Source organism: Monodelphis domestica, chromosome 3, assembly GCF_027887165.1.
Source record: "Monodelphis domestica isolate mMonDom1 chromosome 3, mMonDom1.pri, whole genome shotgun sequence".
NCBI lineage: Eukaryota > Metazoa > Chordata > Mammalia > Didelphimorphia > Didelphidae > Monodelphis > Monodelphis domestica.
Genome location: NC_077229.1, coordinates 78,327,776 through 78,350,791, shown reverse-complemented (window position 1 = coordinate 78,350,791; position 23,016 = coordinate 78,327,776). Strand labels below are relative to the sequence as shown.

At 50.5% G+C, this 23,016-nt stretch overlaps 2 protein-coding genes across 4 annotated transcripts in view; one reads left to right on the top strand and one right to left on the bottom strand.

Annotated features, from left to right (window-relative positions):
• Positions 1-1,868: 1,868 nt before the first annotated feature.
• On the bottom strand, positions 1,869-20,544 carry ADAMTSL5 (ADAMTS like 5). 3 transcript variants are annotated; one of them, XM_007489341.3, is made up of 13 exons: positions 19,830-20,541; positions 15,649-15,743; positions 10,269-10,338; positions 9,020-9,120; positions 8,540-8,600; positions 7,479-7,587; positions 7,095-7,222; positions 6,840-6,963; positions 5,994-6,080; positions 5,527-5,690; positions 3,829-4,039; positions 3,628-3,699; positions 1,869-3,155 (listed from the first exon to the last, which is right to left on the bottom strand). In XM_007489341.3, the coding sequence occupies exons 2-13, from the start codon at positions 15,654-15,656 to the stop codon at positions 2,839-2,841; spliced, it is 1,452 nt and encodes a 483-aa protein (XP_007489403.1). In that variant the 5' UTR covers positions 15,657-15,743; positions 19,830-20,541; the 3' UTR covers positions 1,869-2,838. The 3 variants fall into 3 exon arrangements, with proteins under 3 accessions (XP_007489403.1, XP_007489404.1, XP_007489402.1); XM_007489342.3 differs by lacking the exon at positions 15,649-15,743 and having other exon boundaries at positions 3,829-3,964; positions 19,830-20,544; XM_007489340.3 differs by lacking the exon at positions 15,649-15,743.
• The window catches only part of PLK5 (polo like kinase 5 (inactive)), a 16,371-nt gene continuing 13,553 nt past the window's right edge, over positions 20,199-23,016 (top strand). The window contains exon 1 of the mRNA XM_056820983.1: positions 20,199-20,271. Within this exon, the coding sequence (XP_056676961.1) occupies positions 20,199-20,271 (73 nt within the window). The remainder of the gene's footprint in view (positions 20,272-23,016) is intronic.

Sequence of the window (23,016 nt, the reverse complement as noted above, 5' to 3'; positions counted from 1 at the left end):
TGGACACTAGGCCCTGGACCCTGCCCTTAGAGGCATGTGGGGGAGCAGGAATTCAAACATGCTATGTGGAAACAGTTTTGGCGCTGGGGTCCAAATTTCTCCACTTTCCTCCAAGGGGTGACTCCATTAGAGCAAGGGACAACCAGGGGTGTAGACGTGGGATTCCTGCAGCTGTCCTGTGGCGTACATTCCCCTGGCTTCTGCAGCAACAATGGGACAGGGGGTGAATTTGGGCAAGAGCACCCCCATCCCCCCAATGCCTGGTGAGGCAGTTCCTGGCTCTTGCCTGGACCCAGAGCTCCACCCTGACAGCTCCCCAGGGATCCTCTATGGCAAGCGGATGACAATTTGTTCCATGCTAAGGGAGAGGAACTTGAATCATCCAAACAAATAAACCCAAACATCAGATTTCAAGCGGTTAATAACAAAAAGGGTGGAGGGAGCTCCCCACTCGGGTTCCAAGAGTTATCTAATCCTCCCTCAGACAGGGGAATCTTTGCCAGATCCTTGCCCCTGTCCACAAGGAGACCGTAGTGTCTGGCTAGAGAATGGGCTCCTTCCCTGAGAGCTGCATATGGGTGTGAATGTGGCAAGGGGAGAAGAGGGGCTGAGGGAAGGGACAGGGTGTGAATCTGGAGAGAAACAGGATGTTTTGGAGAGATAAACTTTATGGCCATGGGCCAGGTTCAGGAGAACTGGAGATCTGGGTCTAACCAAGAAGGTGCCCATTTGGGGGTTGGGAAAGTCGGATTAAGTGGATAGACAAAGACCCAAGTTAAGATCTGACCAGACATTGGCGGGGACATCCTGGGTCTCCACTGCTCAACTGCAAAATGGTAAATAAGAAAGATGATGATAGCTTCTACCTGCCAGGTTGTCCTGAAGATCAAAGCTGAGCACATTTCCTGGCACATTATATATATATATATATATATATGTAAATGCTGCTTCTCTCCCCACTTACTCTGAGAGCTCCCTTTGCAGGCCTAAGCTAATGGGTGGGGGGTTCATTCCACATTCCTGGCAGGCATAGTCTCAGGTGTGGAAGGGATGCCCTCTACAATGGAGCTTTCCCAACCTTCCAGTGACGGGGAGCCCATCACTCACCATTCCAATTTGTTAGAAAACACTCACCTGGAGGGAACTTCCTCCACCCAAACCGTTCCCCAGCCATTCAGGATTTTAGTTTAATTGATCTGTAGCAGGGAACTGGCTCGGATCCTAACCTAGGCTGTCCAGCATTGTCATCGTGGTCGCCCACCTCTGCTTCCTAGTTCAGTCCACTGGGGCCAAACGGAACAAGATGTTGCCTCTTCCAGATGAGATACCCCAAATCAGATATTTAAAGACTGCCCGTCCCCCACCCAAAAATCGGTGGTAAAGGAGCTACCTATGACAAGGTCGGCCATCAGAGTCTGACATAAGAGGAGACCACTCCCGGAGACCATTACAAGAGAGGATCACACCCTCTTGAGAACACTGAGACAAGGAGAAATCTGAGGGGGAAGAGCTTACTAGGAGGGAGGGAGGGAAGGAAGGCTTCCCAGAGAAGTTGGCACTCAAGTTGAGTTTTAAAGGATGGGCAAGATTTCCACAAGTCTTAAAACTTCTGTGCTATATGACTTCATACATTGCTTGCCTTCTTAATAGGGTGGGGGAAGGGATGAAGAGGAGAGACTTGGGACTCACAACAAATGTCTAAAATAACTTAAAAGTAGCCGGGTGTCTCAGTGAATTTAGAACCAGGAGGTCCTGGGTTCGAATCTGACCTCAGAAACGTCCTAACTATGGGATCCTAGTTAACAACCCCCATTGCCTAGCTCTTACTGCTCTTGTCTTGGAATCAATACACAGAATTGACTGTAAGATTGATGGGAGGTAAGGATTTTTTTTTTAAAAACCAATCCAGTCACATTTGTATTGCCAAGAAGCATGTGCCCCTTATGCCCTCCATTGAGTCCTCCATCTCCTCAAGCTGTTATACCTCCCCCATCCCTCTACTCCTCTAGCACCAAAGGCATTCTTCTTCACTCCAGACTTGAGGGATATCGCAGCTCAAAAGGGCTCCCCATTCATGGTCCTCCAACCTCCTTTTCCAATTGTCATATCCTCGATGTTTGGCCAGTCTGGATGGTTCCCCCTTCTTGCCCTCTCCCAGCTGCCTCTGACTGCTTTCGCTGTTCCCCCATTCCCAGAGGGTCCTCCTCCTCTTTTCCCAATTTGTGAAAAGCTCCAAGGCTCAGCCCAGGGGGTGTCTCCTTCCAGAATTCTCCAGGAATTCCCTGGGTCAAGGTGGCCTCTCCCAATTTCCTCTGGCATCGTGCCTGGGTCACTCCCCTTCGCCATGATCTCCTTCTCCCGTGTTAAAATGTCTACATAGCAGGTGCTTACAAAGTGTTCCGTGAATGAGTGAATGAATACTGCTTGCATTTAGAGTCCTTGTGCCAACCTGCATCATATGCCACATCCATATTGTGTCACTACGTTGTGCCATATGCACGTGCCCAGGGGGAGAGATCTACTCCTTGAAGTAGGGGTGGAGAGTGTGTGTGCTTAAACATCCCCATCTGGTACCCTGCGGGCTGGAGGTTGGAGGAGAACTCAAGGTCCAGAGGAAAGCTATGGGACAAAGCAGAGGCCAGGCCCGGTCGTCGCGGTTCCGGGGCAACCCTGGATACATGGGCAGAATGAGGACGCCAATCTGGCTTCCTTATGCCCATGGCCCAGAGGAATCTTGGAGCTCTACCATCCTGGACAGCATTATTGTGGACTAGATCTGCCCCATCCAGGGACTCTCAATGGGCCCAGCCAGGTCCTCTCCAGCCTTCACAGGTAGCCTCAGCCTAGTGGTGCGGCCTGGGGACAACGCCTGGCCACCTCCTGGATGCGGGCATCTTCTCTGGGAGTCCAGGGCCGGGCATAGCCAGCATGGGGCAGCAGCAGCCGGTCCAGGGTGCCCTCATAGTTGATGTGTCGCTGGGCAGCCACTAGGTACTCTGCTCGAGGGGCCAGCAGGGGACAGGGGCAGGTCCCTGGGGCCCAGAGGAACTCCCTGCGCTCTAGTGGGGTCCAGTTCTTGTACGAATGTTGCACCTGGATGTCATACCGGGTCTCCTCACCCACACGGAGCCTTGCCAGAACCCGGGCTCGGAATACTGTGGGTATCAGCAATTGTAGACTCAGGAATTTAGAGAGCAATTTATACAGTCCCCTTATTTGTAGGACTCCAGGGAAGAGACTTGCTCTCTCAAGAGGGCTCAGGGTCACACAAGTCAGCAGCAGAGACAAGAATGGGAAGAATCGAGGAGGGGGCAGCTTAGAGGGCCAGACCCAGACCCAGAAATGGGAGACCCTGGATTCAAATCTGACCTCGGACACTTTGTAGCTGTGTGACCCTGGACAAGTCACTTGGCCCCCACTACCTAGCCCTTACCACTCTTCCACCTTGGAACCAATCCATAGTATTGATTCTAAAACGGAAGGTAAGGGTTTTCATTTTAAATTTTTAAAAATGAAAATAAATAAATGTAGGGGACCCAAGCCTAACAGTGAGAGGGGCTCGCATAAGGGGTGGGAGTAAGAAGCCGGGGGCCAAGAGAGTTCATGGAGGGGAGAGGGAGAGCTTACCAAAGTCACTCCGGCAGTAATGAAGCAGACGCTGGGTCCGTCCCTTGGCACCTGGACACGGCTGGCAGCTCTCTACAGACAGCAATGAAGTCATTGGGATGGGGAGGGCAAAGGGACCCTGATCCCAGCTGGTGGGGAAGGGGGGTTAAAGAAAGAGGGGCCTCACTGATCTCCCACTCTGGGAAAAGGGAGAACACCCACCTGTATCACTGGGCTGCTCTCGAGGGAGAGAGGGGCCCGGAAAGGAGAGGGCTGGCTTGGTCCAGGCGGAGGCAGCCTCCTGGGGCCCCACCTCCACCTCCCGCGTCTGGGGCTGCCTTAGAGGACTCCGGTGGCTCTGCAGGGCATAATAGGCATCCCTTGGCAGCCAGAACTCAAACTCAATGCCTGGGTTGGGCTCTTGGAAGAGAACCTAGGGGAGCAGAGAGGCTACTTAAACCCTGTCTCTCCATTCTGTTTCTTCCTCAGTTCCCCACTACTCCTCACTATTCCCCAAATTCGACCCTTCTTAATACCTGTAAAGCGGACACCCCTACTGGAACCAAGGGCAGTTCAATCAGTGGACCAACAAACATTTTATGACCCAGGGATGGTGCTCTCCAGACAGGACCAAGGAGGAGCCCACATCCTACCCAATTCAAAGTCAGGACCATGGAGAGAGCCCTGGCCAAGGAGTCAGCTGAATCCTGGGTTCTAGTCCTGCCTCTTCCACTAATTCACTGTGATTTTGAGCTAAGTACCTCTCCTTTATAGGCCTCAGTTTCCCCATCTTTCCAATGAAGGGTGGGGTTAGATGGCTTCTAAATATCCTTCTGAATGGAGAAACAGATTCACAGCCTAGGCTTGAATCCAGATCCCAACACTTCTGGCTGCCCAAACTTAGAGAATTCTCTGAGTCTCGGTCGCTTCATGGGCCAACTGGATAGAACATCTCTCCTATCCTGCCTTCTGTACAGAGTGGTTTTGGCTGTGAGGCCCAAGTAATAGTAAGTCTCAATAGCACTTTTCAGATTTACAAAAGAGAAGTGGAAGTATCATCCCAAATCCCCTCCCATTTTATAGAGGAGGAAATTGAGGCATGGAGGAATTCAACCTGGAAGCAGGCTCATGGAGCATCCCTCAAAATGGTCATATTCTCTCTGGCTCATTATGCCCCTGCCAGGAGGCTGTATGCTTCCTGAGAGCAGCAGCGGTCCTCTCTCTTTGTATCCTCGGCTCATAACACAGCAACTGGCATATAGAGAATAGATGCTTCGGAAATATTGACTGCTCACTTGCCTAGGTTTCTTGTAAATGTAGATATCAAAGTCCCTAACTCCCATGCAAGCACTCAAGGTAACAAATGGTTTCAGGTCCAGGACAGCATTTATTTATTTATCCCACAGGAAATGCAATAATCCTGGGAGGAAGGGAGTGGAAGTATTATTACACCCATTTAACAGATGTAGGAACTGAAACACAGAGGGCTTAAGTAATTTTCTATAGACTAGTGGAAGAGGCAGGACTTGAACACAGAACATCTACTTCTAAACCAAAGGTTGTTTCCATGATTAACCACTGCCTCTTGTTTATTTTTTTTTAATAATCCTTTTTGTCCTAGAAGAACAAGAGGGTAAGGGCTAGGCAAATGGGTTAAGTGAATTGTCCAGGGGCACAGAACTGGGAAATATGTGAGGCCAGATCTGAACCCAGGTCCTCCCTTTTGAAGCCAGGCCCGGCTCTCTATCCACTGAGTCCCTTCTACCTACTGCCTCCTACAGTATTTCAGCTACCCCCCAATAATAGTACCTTTCATTAGATCTTGTGGTAGTATCCCTCTCACACCTGAGACTACAGTAGCCCACAGGCAACTTCCCAAGATTGGTCTCTGCCCCTTACTCCAGATTTGGGTTCAATCACCTGCAAGTAGAGGTCTTCACCCGTGGGCCCAACTGCCCACAGACTCTCAACATGGTCACGGGTGCGGCTATAGTGGACCTGGGTCCCGGCTACCTCGAAGGCCCCTGGCCAGTCAATGGCCCAGTCCCCATTGAAGACATAGCGCCCATCACTGCCCATTAGTGCTAGGAGGTAGGGGAAGGAAAAGAGTTCAAGGAGCTTGTCAGAAGCTGAGGCAGAGCTTTTTATTGGGCTCAGCTCCCCCGGCCTCAGTTTCCCCCATTCAGTCAGGGGCTGAGATCCCTCAGGCCAGAGGGAGAGAGTGGGGCTAGTTTAGCCCTAGACTCTGGCCTGGCTGCTTCCTGGGGTCTCTATCCATGGTGGACAGCCCCATCCCAGCCAAGGAGGTAGTATCCCCCAGCCCTGCTCTTCACTCTCCGTCAGGACGCCCCAGGGTCCAGGATAGGGGAGGTCTTCCTGTCTCTCACCCAGATAATTGCGGCTCCGGTCAGTGACTCGGACGTGCCGGGCCCCAGTGGGAATAAGGGTTACGTTCCAGTAGCCGTGCGATTGACCTGATGGGAGATTGGGGGGCGGGTAGGGGAATGGGAAGGCCAGTGAGCCCCAAAGCTCTGACTTTGCTGCCCTCCCTCAAAAGTGACGAGGGGGCTGGCAGAGAAGAGGATGGGAGGTGGGGAGGGGGTCCCCGACGTCCCCTCTGGGAAAGTCCTCCCCAGCTAGTTGGCTCCGGTCAGGGGGAAAGCCTATGCGTCTATCTACACATGTATGCGTGCATGGGCCATGCAAGCCCGTGCATCCGGGGGAGCGTGCGTGTGGCCACCGGAGGGCATGGGCTCAAGCCTCCACTGTCACTCGATCGCAGCTTCGGCTTATTCTCCCCTAGCAGGGCTTTAGCTTCCTCTTCTATAGAATGGAGTTACATGTGATGCTCCCTCTCCTCTCTCGGGCGCCCCTTCCTCCTCACTCTGCTCGAAGGTCCCTCTCCCCCGACTCTGGCATCCTACGTTCTCAGGGGCCCGGAGCTCTGGAAACCTCTAGTCTGGGCTTCAAGGTGTGGCCCAGCTCTTGCCCTCTCTGTGCTCAGGCCAGGCTCGAGCCTTGGGCTCCTCGTCACTCCACCACGGGAGTGAGACCACGTGAGGTCCGTCTGTCCGGCGCTAAGCCCACAAGCCCTTCCCCAGCTCTACCGTTCCAGGTTCTAGAAGCTAAGCAGCTGAGGGGGCAGGCAAAGGTCCGGAACCCCGAGCCTAGCGCAGAGAGAAGTAAGGCGGGAGCCCAGAAAGGAAGAATTCACCCCTGCAGGGGGCAGTCACCGAGGGGCGGGCTGGCCTCACTGAATACACGACGGACGAAGAGGCAAGAGCCGTTCCTGCCGCCACACTGGCCACAGTGGTCCTCGTGGGCCCCAGAGCCCAGGACCCCGTCACAACCTGCAGTCTGGGAGACACAGGCCGTGAGGGAAGGCTGACTCAAAAGCGCCACCCCGCTCCGCGCCTCCCAGGGTCAGGGGCTTCCCACCCCCTCCCCGGTCAGCTTTCCAGCCCCACACCCCCCCAAGAGGGTCTCACGAGGCACCGGCCGTTGATACAGAGCCCCTCAGAGTCTGGGCCACAAGGGGTCCCGTCCAGGACTCGCCCAAAGGTGTAGTAGAAAGTGTGGCCCTCGGCCAGGCAGTTCAGGTCACACAGGTTGGGAGCTGGCAGAGAAGAGGATGGAAGGTGGGGAGGGGGTCCCTGACGTCCCTTCCCCATGAGGCTGGCGTCTGGGGCTTCAGCTCCACAAATCCCCTTTCCAGTTCTTAAGGAGGTGGGGTACATACCCGGCTCCCCTCAGACCCAAGTCTCCCTGAGAGCCGGGACTCCCCGAGGGCAAGGCCAGGCTCGTCCTTGGTCTCCCCGTGCCCCCTCCTGGGCATCCCCAAGCTGCCTGAACAGTGAGGTACAGCTACTCACCTCCATAGAAGGGCACCCACTGGTAGGTGGCCTGGCTGCCCAGAACCGGCCTGTTGTTGTAGAGGGCACACTGCAGCTCCCTGAAGGGCATGGCACCAGAGGGGCATTCCTGCCAACAAAGCAGGGACAGAAGGCTCGGGTACAGGGAAGAGGGCAGCGGCCCTGGGCAGGATGATCAGAGGCGCCGGGGGAAGGGGGGGAAGGGTTGGCATGGTGGGATTAGGGAAAGAGGATGTTTTGGAAAGAACTGGGGAAAGGGAAGTTGGGGAGGATGGGGGATGTGTATCTGGCAGAAACTTCTCCGAGGACCTCTGGGACTCCAGGGAATATCCTAGCGTCAACGGAATGAGGAAGGAGAGGGGTCGTGGGCCATGCTGGGGAAATGCGGAGAAAATAGTGCCTGCTAAAGAGCTGGCCACAGAGGCCGCGTCCCCCAATGGGGGAATAGCCGAGCCCCAATGTGCGTCCTGCCTGATTTCACATGAGTAACCACCAGCCTTCTCAGTGAGCTGGGGAGAGGCTGGAAGGAGGGAGACCATCAGGGGAACTCAAAATTTTAAAAAATGGGGATGTGCATGTATAATTTTTAAAATGGGAAAAAGGATGCAGGGGACGGCATCCTGAGGATGTGGGCCACTCGGGAAACGCTTGAAACTTGCAATGGGTAGGAGGAACATTAGGAGAGAATCTTGTCTCCAGCGTGATGGGGTGACGGTGTCCCCCGAGTCTGTGGGGTAAGGGGGAAATGGGGGGCCTTCGGAGGGAATAGGGAGGGGGAAGTGAGAATCAGAATCACAGACCAGGAGGGCCTTTCAGAAAGAGCAAGAATGGAGCAGGAGGGATCATCAAACAGCCCCCCATTTTACAGACTGGGAGAATGAAGGGCAGAAATGGCGTGTCTTGCCCAAAGTCACACAGCAGGCCTGAAGCAGAACTTCTGGCTCTTCCTACTGTGGAACAGCCTTCTTTTGGGGAAGCGTAGATGTGGGTGTGATTGGCTGCAGGAGGGCAGAGGGTGTCACCATGGAACTGGGGGTATCTGGAGGCTTTGGGAGACTCACAGAGAGCCTGCATAGGCGGTACTGGTGAGAGTCTCCCCCGCAGACAAGTTCCTGGGGAATCCTGCAGGCAGATTTGGGGGGGGGGGTCAAAGGCTGTCAGGAAGGAGTCAGCAGAGCCTGATCTGCTACGCCCTCCCCCCACTTCCTGCAATCTCCACTCCCAGCCTAGCCCCACATTCCTACCGGATTAAAGGGCTGTAAGCCTGGGATGGGGCATGGGGGTGCTCAGTGCCCAGGCCTGCCCTGACCCCCCTCCTCCCTACCAATCCCCGCCTTCTTGCCCTAAGCCTGGGGGGAAGGTGTAGAGGGAGGGGAGGTGAAGGCCCCAGGTCCCCCCACCCCACTAGAGGAGATGCAGAGCCACCTGGAGAGGCCCCACTCTGCATGCTCCCCCAAAGCCCCAAACCTCCCATCCTTTCCCAGGCCTTCCAAGGGGAGCAGTCCGAAGCTCTCCCTTTCCCATCATGATGAGGGTCTCACCGAAGGCATCTCCGACTGCGCACTGAGGCCCCCTGGCCGCAGGTGCTGGAGCAGCCACTCCAGGCCCCCCAGGGCGTCCACTCACCAGACCCAGACCTTCCCTACTTGGAGGAAGATGACTGTTAGCCGGACCCAGGAGTTCCAGCTCCCAGCCCACAGGCACCCCCAGTGGATTTCCTCTGGGCCCCTTTCTGGGGTGGAGCCAGGAAATGAGGTGCAGAGGCCCCCAGGGGCCCTTCCCACTAGGGGGGACCCCTCCCTCTGTCAACATGGCCCAGCCCCAGCTGCTTCCTCTGGCCTATGGGGAGGCAGGCAGTGGATGGGGAGCCTCCTGAGCTCCTGGGAAGCAGCTCCAGGGTGCTGGGTGCCATCCAGCTCTGGCCTGTTCAACCAGCTTCAGCCCCAGCCCCCAGCAAAGCTGGCTCAGCCCCACGGAGAGAAGAGGGGGGGCATTTCCATAAGGGGGAAGATGCAGAGGGAAAGGAGCCGGGGAGGGGCCCCAGAGGCTAGCAGACTGTGAAGAGGCGGCGTCCAGGGACACGGATATATTAGGAGGTGGGGGTGCTCCTCAGGGACTGGGAGATCCACAAAGAGGAGAGGGAGGCCCGGGGAGCCCCACCCACCCCAAGACTCAGCCCTCAGCAGCCCCTGAAAATGCTGATCCTAGCAAGGGCCCCTGACCTGCCCCGGGCTTGCTCTCCCTCAGCCACTGCCTGGGCCAAATTCCAAGGAGGGTAGAGGCTGGAGATGCGGGGGCTGAGTTTCTAAGGACTGGAAAGGACCCATAAACACAGAGTAAAGGCCGGCAGGAAGCCCCCCAACTAACAAGGCGCACACACAAAGCCTAAGCAGGGCTGCCCCTTCCCCCTGGAGGGGTTCCATCCTCCCACTCCCAGCTCCCACTCCTCCGGGCCAGACCCGGGTCTGTGGATGGGGGTCGGGAGGCCCCCGGGAACACTCGCATCCTCTTCCCCCTCTCAAACAGCTCCCCAAAGCCACTAGTCAGAAGCTTCATCCTGCCCAGTGAGCAACAGAGAGGATTGAGGGAAGAGCCGGGTGGCTTTGGGTCTGGAGAAGCGCCTCTGGGACCCGGAGCCCAGAAGACCCAGTCTGGCTCTAGCAGAGAGGCAGCCCCTTCCCTCTGGGGGGATGGGGAGGGACTAGGCCAGAAGAAAGCAGCAGGAGCCAAGGAGCTAGCCGGGACGTCAGCCTGGGGGGGATGGGGGGCTCCCCTCTGTTCTCCCCTTACCTGAGTCCTCCCCTCCAGACCACAGCAGAGATATATCCAGATGAGGAGCACTACCGGTCCAGACCAGGGCCTAAGGACAGCAAAGGGCAGAGTTTGGGGTCCCCAGGGGGCCTGCAGAAGGATCCTAGTGTCTGCCTTACCTTCCCTACTTAATCATCATAGCTAGCATGAAACCTAGCATAGCTAGGATAACACTTAAATATTAGATTATAATCATTAGAATGCATGTTATATGATCATATTAAAATAATATAAAATTAACCCTGTTCGTCTCAGTTTCCTCATCTGTAAAATGAGCTGGAGGAGGAAATGGCAAAGCAGATCAGTATCTTTGCCAAGAAAATCCCCCAAAGAGTTCACAGTCAGATGCAACTGAAATGATGACTGAACGACAACAAATAACATCTTATAACACAATAATATAATCAATTTCAATATAGTAATAACTAGCTTTTTTCTATACCCTCACCTTCTGCCTTAGAATCAATGCTGTGTATTGGTTCCAAGGCAGAAGAGTGGTAAGGGCTAGGCAATGGAGGTTAGGTGACTTGCCCAGGGTCACACAGCTGGGAAGTGGCTGAGGCCACATTTGAACCCAGGACCTCCCATCTCTGGCCCGGTTCTCAATCCACTGAGTTTGGGCAAAGCACTTTACAAATATTATCTCATTTAATGGATATAAACCCCAGTAGGTGACAGAATAGCCCCAAGAGGTAAGTGCCTGATTTAAATAAACATATTATAATATATATATATATATATATATATATAATTATTATAAATTTAAATTAGATTTTCCCAGTTTAACTAATTAGGAACCTGGGGTTGAGAGATTAAACTTAGGTTAAGTGATTTACCCAGGGTCCCATAGTTGAGGAGAGGAGAGGAGAGGGAAGGGGAGGGGAGGGGAGGGGGAGGGGAGGGGAGGAGAGGAGAGGAGAGATGTTGGGGGATTCCAACTGAGATCTTCCTGACTCCAAGGCCAGCCCTTTCCCTCCCAGCCTTGCCCCAATCTCCTAATCTACTCGCTCACACTGGGAGGGCTCACGTCCCCCCTCTTGAGGGTCAGCTTCAAGGGGGTTCTCCATCACTGGAGGTCTTGGATGAGACTCTTGAGGCCCATTTACTGAGGACTGAAGTCCTGTTCAGTTACGTAATGGACTAACTGCCCTCTGAGGCCCCTTCCAGCTCTGGCCTGTGATTCTGCAACTAAGTGACTTTAAAGGCCTCTTCCAGCTCTGAGTGCCTTCCCCATTGGAAGCTGTGATTCCTAATTAGGAAACTGAGGTTGAGAGATTTAACTTAGATTAAGTGACTTGCCCAGGGTCACACAGTTAAGGAATAGCTATCTGAGAAGATCAACATAAATTAAATGGGAGTTTTATGGAAGCCATAGGCAACATGGAAAAGTTTTAGAAACTATTATAGCCAGGGGTAGCTAGATGGCTTAGTGGATTGAGAGTCAGACCAAGAGACTTAGAGGTTCTGGGTTCTAATCTAGATTCAGACACTTCCTAGCTTATATGACACTGGTCAAGTCACTTCACCCCCGTTGCCTACCCCTTACTGTTCTTCTGCCTTAGGACTAATACACAGTATTGATCCTAAGATGGAAAGTGAGAGCTTTTAGAAAGAAAGAAAGAAAGAAAGAAAGAAAGAAAGAAAGAAAGAAAGAAAGAAAGAAAGAAAGAAAGAAAGAAAGAAAGAAAGAAAGAAAGAAAGAAAGAAAGAAAGAAAGAAAGAAAGAAAGAAAGAAAGAAAGAAAGAAGAGAAATTCTATAGCCTATGACCAAATACTTAACCCAAATTTTACAAAAAGGTACAGTAAATACCCTAAGAAAGAAAAAGAAAAAGAAAAAATTCAGACCTCTCTGGTATGAAGGAAGGAGGGTGAAAAAAAGTTTACACATTTTCCAGATCCTAGGGGTGCGGCACCCTTAACCCCCAAGATGTGGAAGGGATATCTGTATCCAATCATTTGGAGCTGGGGGATGGGACCAAGAAGAGCTTCATGATGGTAGTCATCCATAAGCAGAAATTTTGAAGGAAACTTTGGATTCTATGAGGCAGAGGTGAAGAAGGACTGCATTCTAGGGATGGGGGATAGCCAGTGCAAAAGGAAAGACATGGGAAATGAACTGTGATATGAGAGAAGAGCAAATAAGGTCTCTTTGGCCGGACTGCTGGAGAAGAACTCTAGATCAAAGCTGTAACAGTAGGATGGAGTCAGGTAGGATAAGGCTACCAAAACTGAACAAAGGAATTCAAAAGACAACAGGGAGCCACTGACTGTTGTTGAAGGGGAGGGTGACCCAGTCAGACCTTTTGAGAAGCCTCTTTAGCAGCAGGTTAGAGGACGGGTTGAAATGGGAAGAGCAAGGCTAGGAGATTAATTAGAACTCTACATGATGGTATTTTGAGGGCCACTTTCCACCCCTGGGAAGGATCAGATTTAGGGACAAAGGAAATCATCTAATATAACTCTCATTTTTCAAAATTAAGTGGCAGAGTCAGAATTTGAAGCATTTTTTTAAAAAGTTGTTTGGAGGTGAATTTGGGAGTGTTCTGGGAGTTCCTGCCTTATTCTACCATCTGGGTCCTGCCCTCCAGAGCTAGGATTTGAACCAAATTTCAGTGAATTTAAATCTAGCACTCTTTCCACCATGTAACGCTCTCTTGTTGGTTCAAGTCTTGTCTATCAGTGTCATGGGCAACCTTCCAAGTTACTGATGAGTTAAAGCTCTGCCTTCAGTGGAGAGTTTCTCCATTTAGCAATTCTACATAATTATGAAAGCAAAAGAATAAGAGTCACAGGAGATTACAACTGGAATACCTCAGAGATCATCTAGCCCTGCCCTTGTTGTTTTATAGATGAGTAAACTGAAGTCCAAGATCCCAGAGGTCATAAGTATCAAAACTGAGATTCATTCTCATATATAAGGAACTAAGTCAAATTTTGAGATACAAGCCATTCCCCAATTGATAAATGGTCAAAGGATATGAACAAGCAATTTTCGAATGAAGATATCAAAGCTATCAATAATCATATGAAAAATAGCTACACTCTTTGTGGTGGCCAAAAATTGGAAAATGAGGGGATGCCCTTCAATTGGGGAATGCTGAACAAATTGTGGTATCTGTTGGTGATGGAATACTATTGTGCTCAAAGGAATAATAAAGTAGAGGAGTTCCATGTGAACTGGAATGACCTCCAGGAATTGATGCAGAGTGAAAGGAACAGAACCAGGAGAACATTATACACAGAGACTGATACACTGTGGTACAATCGAACATAATGTACTTCTCCATTAGTGGCAATGCAGTGATCCTGAACAACCCAGAGGGATCTATGAGAAAGAGCACTATCCACATTCAGAGGAAAAACTGTGGGAGTAGAAACACAGAAGAAAAACAATTGCTTGATTACATGGATCAAGGGGGATATGATTAGGGATGTAGACTCTAAATGAACAACCTAATGCAAACACCAACAGAATGGAAATAGGTTCTGATCAATAACAAATGTAAAACAAAGTGAATTGCATATCGACTACGGGAAGGGGTGGGGAGAGGTGAGGAAAGAATATGATTCTTGTAACCAAGGAATAATGTTCTAATTAAATAATTAGATTATTAATTAATTATTATTAACTAATTAAATAAAATTTTCCCCAAAAAAATCATATGAAAAAATGTTGTAAATCCCTCAATTAGAGAAATGCTAATTAAAAACAACTCTGAGGTACCACTTCATACCTATCAGATTGGCCAATATGACAGTAAAGGAAAGTGATAAATTTTGGGGGGGAATGTGGCAAAATTGGGACACTGGTGCATAGTTAGTGGAGTTGTGGACTGATCCAACTAATCTGGAGGGCAATTTGGAATTATGTGCAAAGGGCTATAAAACTGTGCATACTCTTTGATCCAGTAATACCACTCCTAGGTCTATATCCCCAAAAGACAAAAAAGAAAGAAAGAAAGAAAGAAAGAAAGAAAGAAAGAAAGAAAGAAAGAAAGAAAAGAAAGAAAGAAAGAAAAGAAAGAAAGAAAGAAAGAAAGAAAGAAAGAAAGAAAGAAAGAAAGAAAGAGAGAAAGAAAGAGAGAAAGAAAGAGAGAAAGAAAGAGAGAAAGAAAGAGAGAAAGAAAGAGAGAAAGAAGAGAGAAAGAAAGAGAGAAAGAAAGAAAGAAAGAAGAAAGAAAGAAAGAAAGAAAGAAAGAAAGAAAGAAAAGAAAGAAGAAAGAAAGAAAGAAAGAAAGAAAGAAGAAAGAAAGAAAGAAAGGATCTGTTTGTACAAAAATATTTCTAGTTGCTCTTTGTTGTGGCAAAAAAACTGGAAACGAGGGGTGTCCCTCGATTGGGGAATGGCTGAACAAATTGTGGTATCTGATGGTGCTGGAATAGCAATAAGGAATAATGAACAGGATGATTGCAGAAAGACCTAGAAAGTCCTATGTGAACTGATGCAGAGTGAAATGAGCAGAACCAGGAGAACATTGTACAGAGTAACAGCAATACTGTGGGATGGTCAATGGGAAAGACTTAGCTACTAACAGCAGTACAATGATCAGGACAATTCTGAGGACTTATGAAAAAGAATGCTGTCACCTCCAGAAAAAGAACTATTGGAGTCAGAATATTATCATGCAAAGCATATTTTCAATATTATGCATTTTTATAAGTGAATAATCACATAAAACTAAAGCCCCAAATCATAAACCCAGAATAATACATGTATAACCCAGGAAAAAAGAGGAGGGGGAATAGTCAATTTTGCTCAGAAAGAAAAAAAGAACTATATTCAAATCTAGGACCTCTAACTCCATAGGAAGGGTTTTATCCCCTCAGGTGGACACTCACACTCAAAACATATTGTGTTTGCTAGGAAACATGGAAAAGGACTAGAACTCAGGTCTTCTAACTTCCAACCTAGGACTCTTTCCTCTACATTCTTGTCCTGAAAAAAAATTGGAACTTTTCTCACTCTCTCTTTTTTTTAAATCTTTACCTTCCATTTTAGAATCAGTACTGTATATTAGTTCTAAGGCAGAGGAAGTGGTAAGGGCTAGTTAAGTTAGTTAGTTGCCCAGGGTCACATATCTAGGAAGAGTCTGAGGCCAAATTTGAACCCAGGACCTCCCATCTTTGGGCTTGGCTCTTAATTCACTGAGTCACCTCGCTTCCCCTTTTCTCTTTTTTAAACAATTTTTAACATGGAAAAAATGTTTTCATTCTAAATTAACTCCTTCAGATTGAATCTTTATTAGACATTACTACAGGGTCTTTCATGGAAGGATTATGATGGGGTAGAGGGAAAGGAAAGAAGAGGGAAAGGGAGAAGGGAGGCTGAATTGGGGAGAGGACTTTAATTCCACATACCAAAACATGAAAGGCCTGCTATTTACAGAGCCCAGGGCCTCTGCTTCACCTGGGAGCAATAGAAGCTTGGACAGATCAGAGTCCCTGCCTTCAATCTAGTGAGAAGATGAGACATAAACACAGTTAATTACAGTCCATAAAATTACACGCAAAGTGCATGAGAGAAGAGTTATGTTCCATTCAGTGTCCAGGGAAAGTCACTAGATCAGAGGTCAGGAGACCTAGGTCCAAAGCCTGGCTCCAATACTTACTACCTGGAAGACCATGACTTCACCTCCTGGGACTCAGTTTCTCTATCTGCAAAATGAGAGGGAGGAGGTGGGGCTCTCAGGTCCTAGTATAAATCCTATGAACTGAGGCTGGAAGGGAAAGACCTGGAAACTGGTGAAGTTCCACTAACATTTATTAAATACCTACAGTGAGGTAGACACTGTACAAGAATTACACGAATGGGAGCACCTAGGTGGTTCAATGGATTGAGAACCAAGCCCAGGGACAGGAGGTCCTGGGTTCAAATCTGACCTGGGCATTTCCTGGGCAAGTCACTTAACCCCCATTGCCTAGCCCTTACCATTCTTCTGCCTTGGAACCAATTCACAGTATTGATTCTAAGACAGAAGGTGAGAGTTTTAATTTAAAAAAAAAAATCACAGGACCAGGCACTCCATCTCTGGGCTCTAGTCATTCTCTCAGACTGACCCTCATGCCTGGAATGCTCTCCCTCCACTGACCTCTCTGGCTTCCTTTCCTGCACTTAATTCTAATGTCTTTCCTGTTAATTATTTCCCATTTATCCTATAGAGAATTCACTTTGTATATATTTGCTCACATGTGGGCTCTCATTAGACTGGAAGGTCCGTGAGGGCAGGGGGCTTTCTTTTGTCTCTTTTTGTATCTCTGTGCTTGCAGTGCCTGGCACACACTAGGTCTTAATAAGTGTTTTGGAAGTTAGGAGACTCAGAGATAGAGTGACAGTCCTAGAGTCAGACAGACTCGTCTCCCTGAGTTCAAATCTAGCCTGGGACATTAATGTTTGACTCTGGCCAAATCAGCTCAGTCCTGTGGATAGAATGCTCACCCTAGAGTCAAGAAAATCTGAGTTCAAATTCAGCCTCAGACACTTCCTACTCACTTAACCTCTGAATGCCTGACAAAAGGATCTACCGGAGAAGGCAGCGGCAAACCACTCCAGTATCCTTGCCAAGAAAACCTCATGGATAGCCATAGTCTATGGGTCAGGAAGAGTCGGACACAACTGAACAGCTGCACAATAAGAAGAAATGTTTACTGATTGACTGACAAAGTGAAAGACCCTTCTCTCAAGATACTAGACATGAAATCAGAAACACATGGGTTTGAATTCTGTCTCCTACATTTACTTCTATTCTGAGCCTGTTTTCTCAGCTGTAAAATGGGTACGATACCAACCCCAACTTCACAGAGTTCCCTATAATGGGTGATATAAGAATCAAATGAAATAATGCAAGTAAAGCATTTTGCAAACCCTTGAATGCGAGCTACCCTCACCATCACCATTGTCATTCAGCCAGGGGATACCTAATGTTTTGTTGGTGCTCAATTGTTCAGTCCTATTTGACTCTTTCTGATCCCATTTGGGGTTTTCTTGGGAGAGACAATGAAGTGGCTTACCTTTTCCTTCTCCAGCTCATTTGACAGATGAGGAAACTGAGGCAAACAGGTTTAAGTGACTTGCTCAGGGTCACACAGCTAGGAAGTGTCTGAGATCAGATATGAACTCAGGAAGATGGAAGTCTTCCTGATGGAAGGAAGAAGTCTTCCTGACTCCAAGCCTGGCAATCTACCCATTGCACCAAGTAGCTGCCCCATGCCTAATATAAGAAGATAAGTAAATGCAGGATGGGAGAAGACTTTTTGAAAAGGAAAAGAGGCTGGGATTCTGGGCAGGATGCAAAGGGAGCCTTGGTGAAACCCCAAATTACCAGCCCCCATCCCCCACAGAATGAACTTGTAGCTCACTTACTTGTTCTCTGGCCTGGCTATCACATACAAATAAACAGCACTGGGAAACTCTGTAACCTCTTCACTATATGAAATCAGGCAGATCTGGTACCTTCTCTAAGTGTCTGTTTTCTCATTTGTCAAACAGTACCCTGGGGGAAGGGGGACAAGCCTCATCTCCAGCAGCCACACCTTCTTCCGGGCTCAGTAGGGTCCCCCTCCCCATCCTCCATACACCAGTGTCCCTTAACTCCTTATCTCTGAGCACAGGCCTGGCCACAGATCTGTAGTTGGCAGGAAAATAAAAGCAGCTGCCTAAATCTTTTGGTGGGGAGTGTTTGGATGGTAGGGAAACTAGGTGGAGAAGGAAGGAGCAGGGTGACATCCTGGATGGGCACTGAGCACTGGGCTTCTTTAGGCAGCTGGATTTAGGTCTGGGGGCTACATCCCAGCTCCCAAGGGACTGTATCCAGGCTTGACAATTGCCCTCCCCAGCCAGCAACAATAAACACTCCCTTAATCTCAGGCGGCAATGGACACCCCCACATGACCAGAAAAACCCAGCTGTCAAGGACACCAAAGGATCCCAGAAATGTCAGAATGAAAAAGACCTGAAGAGTCCAGAACTGTCAGGTGATAGATGGGAAATCTGAATTCCAGAGATAAGTGACTTGTCCAAAGTCACCCAGTGAGCAAGGGGGACCTGTGCCTGCCCAGAGAACCACAAACAGCAGGGCAGAACCCCACTGGAAATCCCCAGGGGCATCCCTTCTCTCCTCATTTTCTATTGACTCAGGCTCTACTCTCAGGGATTGGAATTGTTGATTGTGGGAAGGATCTCTGAATGTGCAATGGAAAGAACTCTGACTTTGTCCTCAGGAGACCCAGCCTCCCTGCGGACTATAGGCAACTCACTTCCACTCAATGGGCCTCCCTTGTTCCTTCTATAATATAAAGGGCCTGGGTTAGATGAGCTTTAAGGCCATTTCCAGCCCTAACGTCTGTGGATTCTCTGAATCTACACAAAGAGGACAGTTTGGCTTCAAGATCGGGGTTTTGGAAAATAACCCACCAAGCCTCAGGTCAGACCAAGGTGGGGGTGGGGTGGGGGAAGGCAAGGGAGGAGGAATGAGATTGGGCTGGTGGATGATGATTTGAACACCCACAGAGAATCCCAGGGGAGAGAAGACAAGACTGGAAAGGAGGAGTGGGAGAAGAGGCAGAGAGATTACCCATCTCTCCTCTGGCAGAGTGCCTGACTTTCAGCAAGAAGAGACTCCGGTCTGGGAATTCCTGGGTTCTCCTTGCTTCTCACACTTCTGGGCCCAAGTGTGTATCTTTCAGAACCTTAAGGTTCTAGATAAATAAATAAAGAGAGTCCACTCCAAATCCCCTTAGAGAAAGGGAAGCTAATTGTCTAAAAAGTGCTTTTGAGAATCTTGTAGGAAAACACTAATGCTATCCCTTGGGGGGGGGGGGGCAGGGAGCTTAGCCTGGATCCTGGGGTAGGTGGGAGTGGGGGGTCTGGAATCTGGAGAAAAGGGATAGGCTGGCCTGTGAGAGGAGGTTTTGCTAGTTTAGGAAGGAAGGGCTTAGAAGGAAGGAGAGAAAAGGTTAGAGGTGATGGGAAATGAGGGGCATAGAGGTAGGGGCTTGAGTTTGGTTCCTGAGCCAGCTGAAGGAACAGATCAGAGGGAAATGCTACCCTAACCATTCCTAATCTCCCCCTCTTTCTGCTTCCCAGCAAAATGGGGGGGGGGGGGATGGGTAGAGGAGAAAGTTAATTGTAAAAAAACTTGGACGTAGGAGCCCTGGATCCAGTCCTGACGGGTGACTTTGAGCAAGTCCGTTTCTCCGCCCTCTGGGCCACAATCTCGAAGATGAGGAGGAGGATGGGCAAAATGCCCTCAAAGATTCCTTTCAGTTCTGCCATTCTATGTTCTAAAGTCCTTTCCAGCTCAACCACTCTATGATCTAATTTCTGAAATCTTCCTACCCAGGCTGCAAAGTTTCCTGAGATACCCATTTCTTCACGGAGAGGATGGGACTCAGACTGTTCCCTAAGGCTTCTCTGGAAGGAGTTTGGGGAAATGGAGAGGTTCGAGTCCAGCACAATGTTGGGGGGCGAGGGAAGGGGTTTTGGCCCCCAAACCCATTGCTCTGGGGAGAGGGGACTCCTCCTGAGGGGTCGGGGCACTTACCAGAGCTTCCCGACTGAATGCTCACTCCGAGTCTCTTGGGTCCCCACGGGCGGTGGCATCTGGGGTCGGGGTAGAGGGGTTGCGGTCCCGCGTGGGGCTGGGCGGGCCACTTCTCCCTAACCTGGGTCGAGCCTCGGAGTAACTCTCCTGGTCCGAACTGACTGAAGGGGGTGCCGCCCGAGCCGCGGCCCCTCCCATCCCGGGCCGGCGGGAGGAGGGAGGCGGGGGCGCCTTCGGGGCCCGCGCCCTTCCAGGCCCCCACCCCTTCCACCCCACCCAGGTCCCATTAACCCCTCCAGTTTCATCTCGCGCCTGTGGGGCTCGTGGCTCTGCTAAGCAGAGCTGCTAGGCACCTCAGGGGTTAAACGTATGGGGGTCGTGGAGGTGGGGAGGAAAGGGGGAGCGTTCCCTTGGGCTCTGCCGCAGCCGGTTGCTCGGGCAGGTGCCGAACCGTGGGCACAGGGGAGCAGATTCTGCCGGGGGACCACCCCCTCCCCCAGCGGCACGGCGGGGGCGGGGCTGGGCGGGCCGATTGCCCTTCGGAGTTCGCTCTCCCAGGGCTCCCGGAACCTAGGAGCTGGAGCTGGAGCTGGGGGGACACCCGAGGGAAATGGAGGGGGATGGGGGCAGGACAAGGATTCATTCTTGCCGGGTGCCCCGCCTCCCAGGGGCCGGAGTCACAGTAGGGGCCTCAAGAGACCCGGAGCCCCAAGCTGTGGGGCTCAGTGGTGACCTTGGGTATCCCCAGGGTCCAGGGAGGGGAGGAGGCGGGGCGAGGGCGGGAGCCATCCTAGTCCCACCCCTCCCCGCCCCCAATCTTATTTTTCCGTTCCCCCCACACACACACACACCGCATCTCCATCCTCTTCTCTTCACCGCCCCCCACCCCGCCCCAGGCGTTGCTATTTCTGCTACTCCGGCTCAGGCCCGGGAAATGTGAGCGCGGGGTGCGGTGCTCCCGGGGGGGGGGGGGGGGGGAGGAGAGGAGGGAAGGAAGGGTGAGGCCAAACTCCGCCCCCGCTCCTCTCCGGGAGCTCAGTACACTGGGTTCGCAAGAAGGGTACTAAGAGATCTTTGAGATGTCCGGGCCTTTCGTTTTACAGATCGGGAAACTGAGGTCCAGAGCGAGAAATCCAGCTTGCCTTGAGTCAGTCCCAGACTGGAGCTCCCAAGAAGTCCCTCTCCCTACTAGTCCTCCCCTTGGGACATTCAATCCATCCCTGGGAATGGCTGGGACACCTGGGTCCCCAGAGTTGAGCCCTTGACCCCAATGAGCTACTTACTCGACCTCCCCTGCTCCGGCCTCGGACACCTGGGTCCCCTATCTGAACACAAGGACCCAGTAGGCCAAAGCAATTCGGATCCCCCAACAGCTCGATCCAGGGGTGTCCCTCAGGGCCCCAGCACTTGCCGTTTCCAATTACAACTAAAGGGGTTAACTGAGGGGGAGGTGAAGACTGCAGAGAAGGGAACATTCACAGCGACCCCTGCCGGGCCCTGGTCACTAGGCTAACTGAGGGCCGAGGGTCAGAGGAATGGAAGAAGCAGCCTCGAGAGAGCTGGGGACCCGGGCTGGAGCCTGGCTTGGACGCCACTGGGCCCTGCCCTCCCCCAGTGCTGGGTAAACAAGGAGATCGAATGTCAGGAACTTTCCAAGCCGCTGTAGTGAAGGGTGGGGGGTAGTGGAAAGAGGTCTTAGAGATTGGGGAGCCCTCCCCTGGCCCTAGATCACAGGTAACCAGCTCTTAGGCTTCCCCCTCTTGCTCTTGGGTCCATGCCTCCTAGTCCCTGAGCTCTCCCTCACCCCCAGATCTTGGACTCCCTCTCTTTTTTGTGAATGGTCCCTTTCCTGGCCTGGACTCCAAGTGCATCCTTAGGGGAGGGGGATTCAGCAAGAGAAGATGAAGACACAAGAAGGGAAGCAAAGGAAAGGCTTCCAGAAAAGGCTGTTAGTCCTTTTGGAGGGATTTAAAGAAGAAAAGGTGATGGGCTGAGTAGGATCCCCTAAAAATAGGGATGAGGAGAAGTTCTGAGACAAACCTGATATGAGAGCAAGCCCTGGCCTAGGAATCCAGACAGCAGGGTTCTAGGGCTGGCTTGTTAGAATTGAGAAGGTCCTTATTATAATATTGATTGCTGAATGTGGAAAGAGTTCTTGGAACTCGGGATGTCAGGGACTTTAAAAGAACAATTTACATTTATGTAACATGACCTACATATATATATATATATATATAATATATATATATATATATATATATATATATATATTCCTTATTGGGTTCTCAAAGCAATCCTGTGGTATGATTATCCCATTTTATAGATGAAAACACTGAGGCTCAGAGAAGCTGTGATTTGCCCATAATCACAAAGCTAGTATCAGGTGCTTATCCTCCTGCCTCCTAGTTCCATTCATCATACTGTTCCCTTCAAAAAGAGCCTGGCTGCATTTTACAAGATGGGCACACAGCTCAGAGAGAGAAAGGGACATGTTCAGGGTCACAGAACAAGTGAGTGGCAAAAAATGAAGACCCAGACCTCTAAATCCCCCAATTACTGTCCAGTGGGTTGGGGATTGCTGGTGAGGACGATGGGCACAAAAGGGTAAAAATCCTTTGGCTTCCCTGCAGAGCTGTGGGTTCTCAGACAAGGCCTTGGCTCTACTCCCAGCTCCCTTGGCCTCTCTCTTCCCTCCCTCTATCCCTGAGACCCTTCGTTTCTCATCTACTTTCTTCCACAAAAATCTCCACTTTATCAAACTCTTGGGAGAAACCCTGCCAGTGGGCTCCTAATATCATAGGCCTGAGAGCCATTAGGGGGCACTGCTTACCCACCGAGATCACCCTGGAAGCTGGGCACCTCTTATGTAAAACTGGAAACTGGTCTTTTCCTGGAATCTTAGAACCAGTTCAGAGCTGGAAGGGACCGGTTTTCAGTCCCTGACAGTGCCATCAGGCTTTTTGCTTTGTAACCTGGGCAAGCCCCGCGTGAAAAATGAGTGCATTGGACTAGGGGACCCCAAGGGGCTCTTCCAGCTACAAACACAACTCTAGGTAGGAGGAAAATCAGGGAGTGGGCTAAGAAGGAGCCTGTGGTCAGCAGCCTATGGTGCTGGGCAGGTTCAAAGCGTTAATCAGCAAACAGGTATAAAGTATCAGCTGTGTACCACACTGCTCCATACTTGAGG

Excerpts from the sequence above, each read along its gene's own strand:
- ADAMTSL5 (XM_007489340.3), bottom strand. The coding sequence starts at position 19,888 with ATGCCACCGCCCGTGGGGACCCAAGAGACTCGGAGTGAGCATTCAGTC. Across the intron at positions 8,601-9,019 it reads CGCAGTCGGAGATGCCTTCG|GATTCCCCAGGAACTTGTCT; the intron begins GTGAGACCCTCA and ends ATCTGCCTGCAG. Across the intron at positions 7,588-8,539 it reads ACCGCCTATGCAGGCTCTCT|GAATGCCCCTCTGGTGCCAT; the intron begins GTGAGTCTCCCA and ends CTTTGTTGGCAG.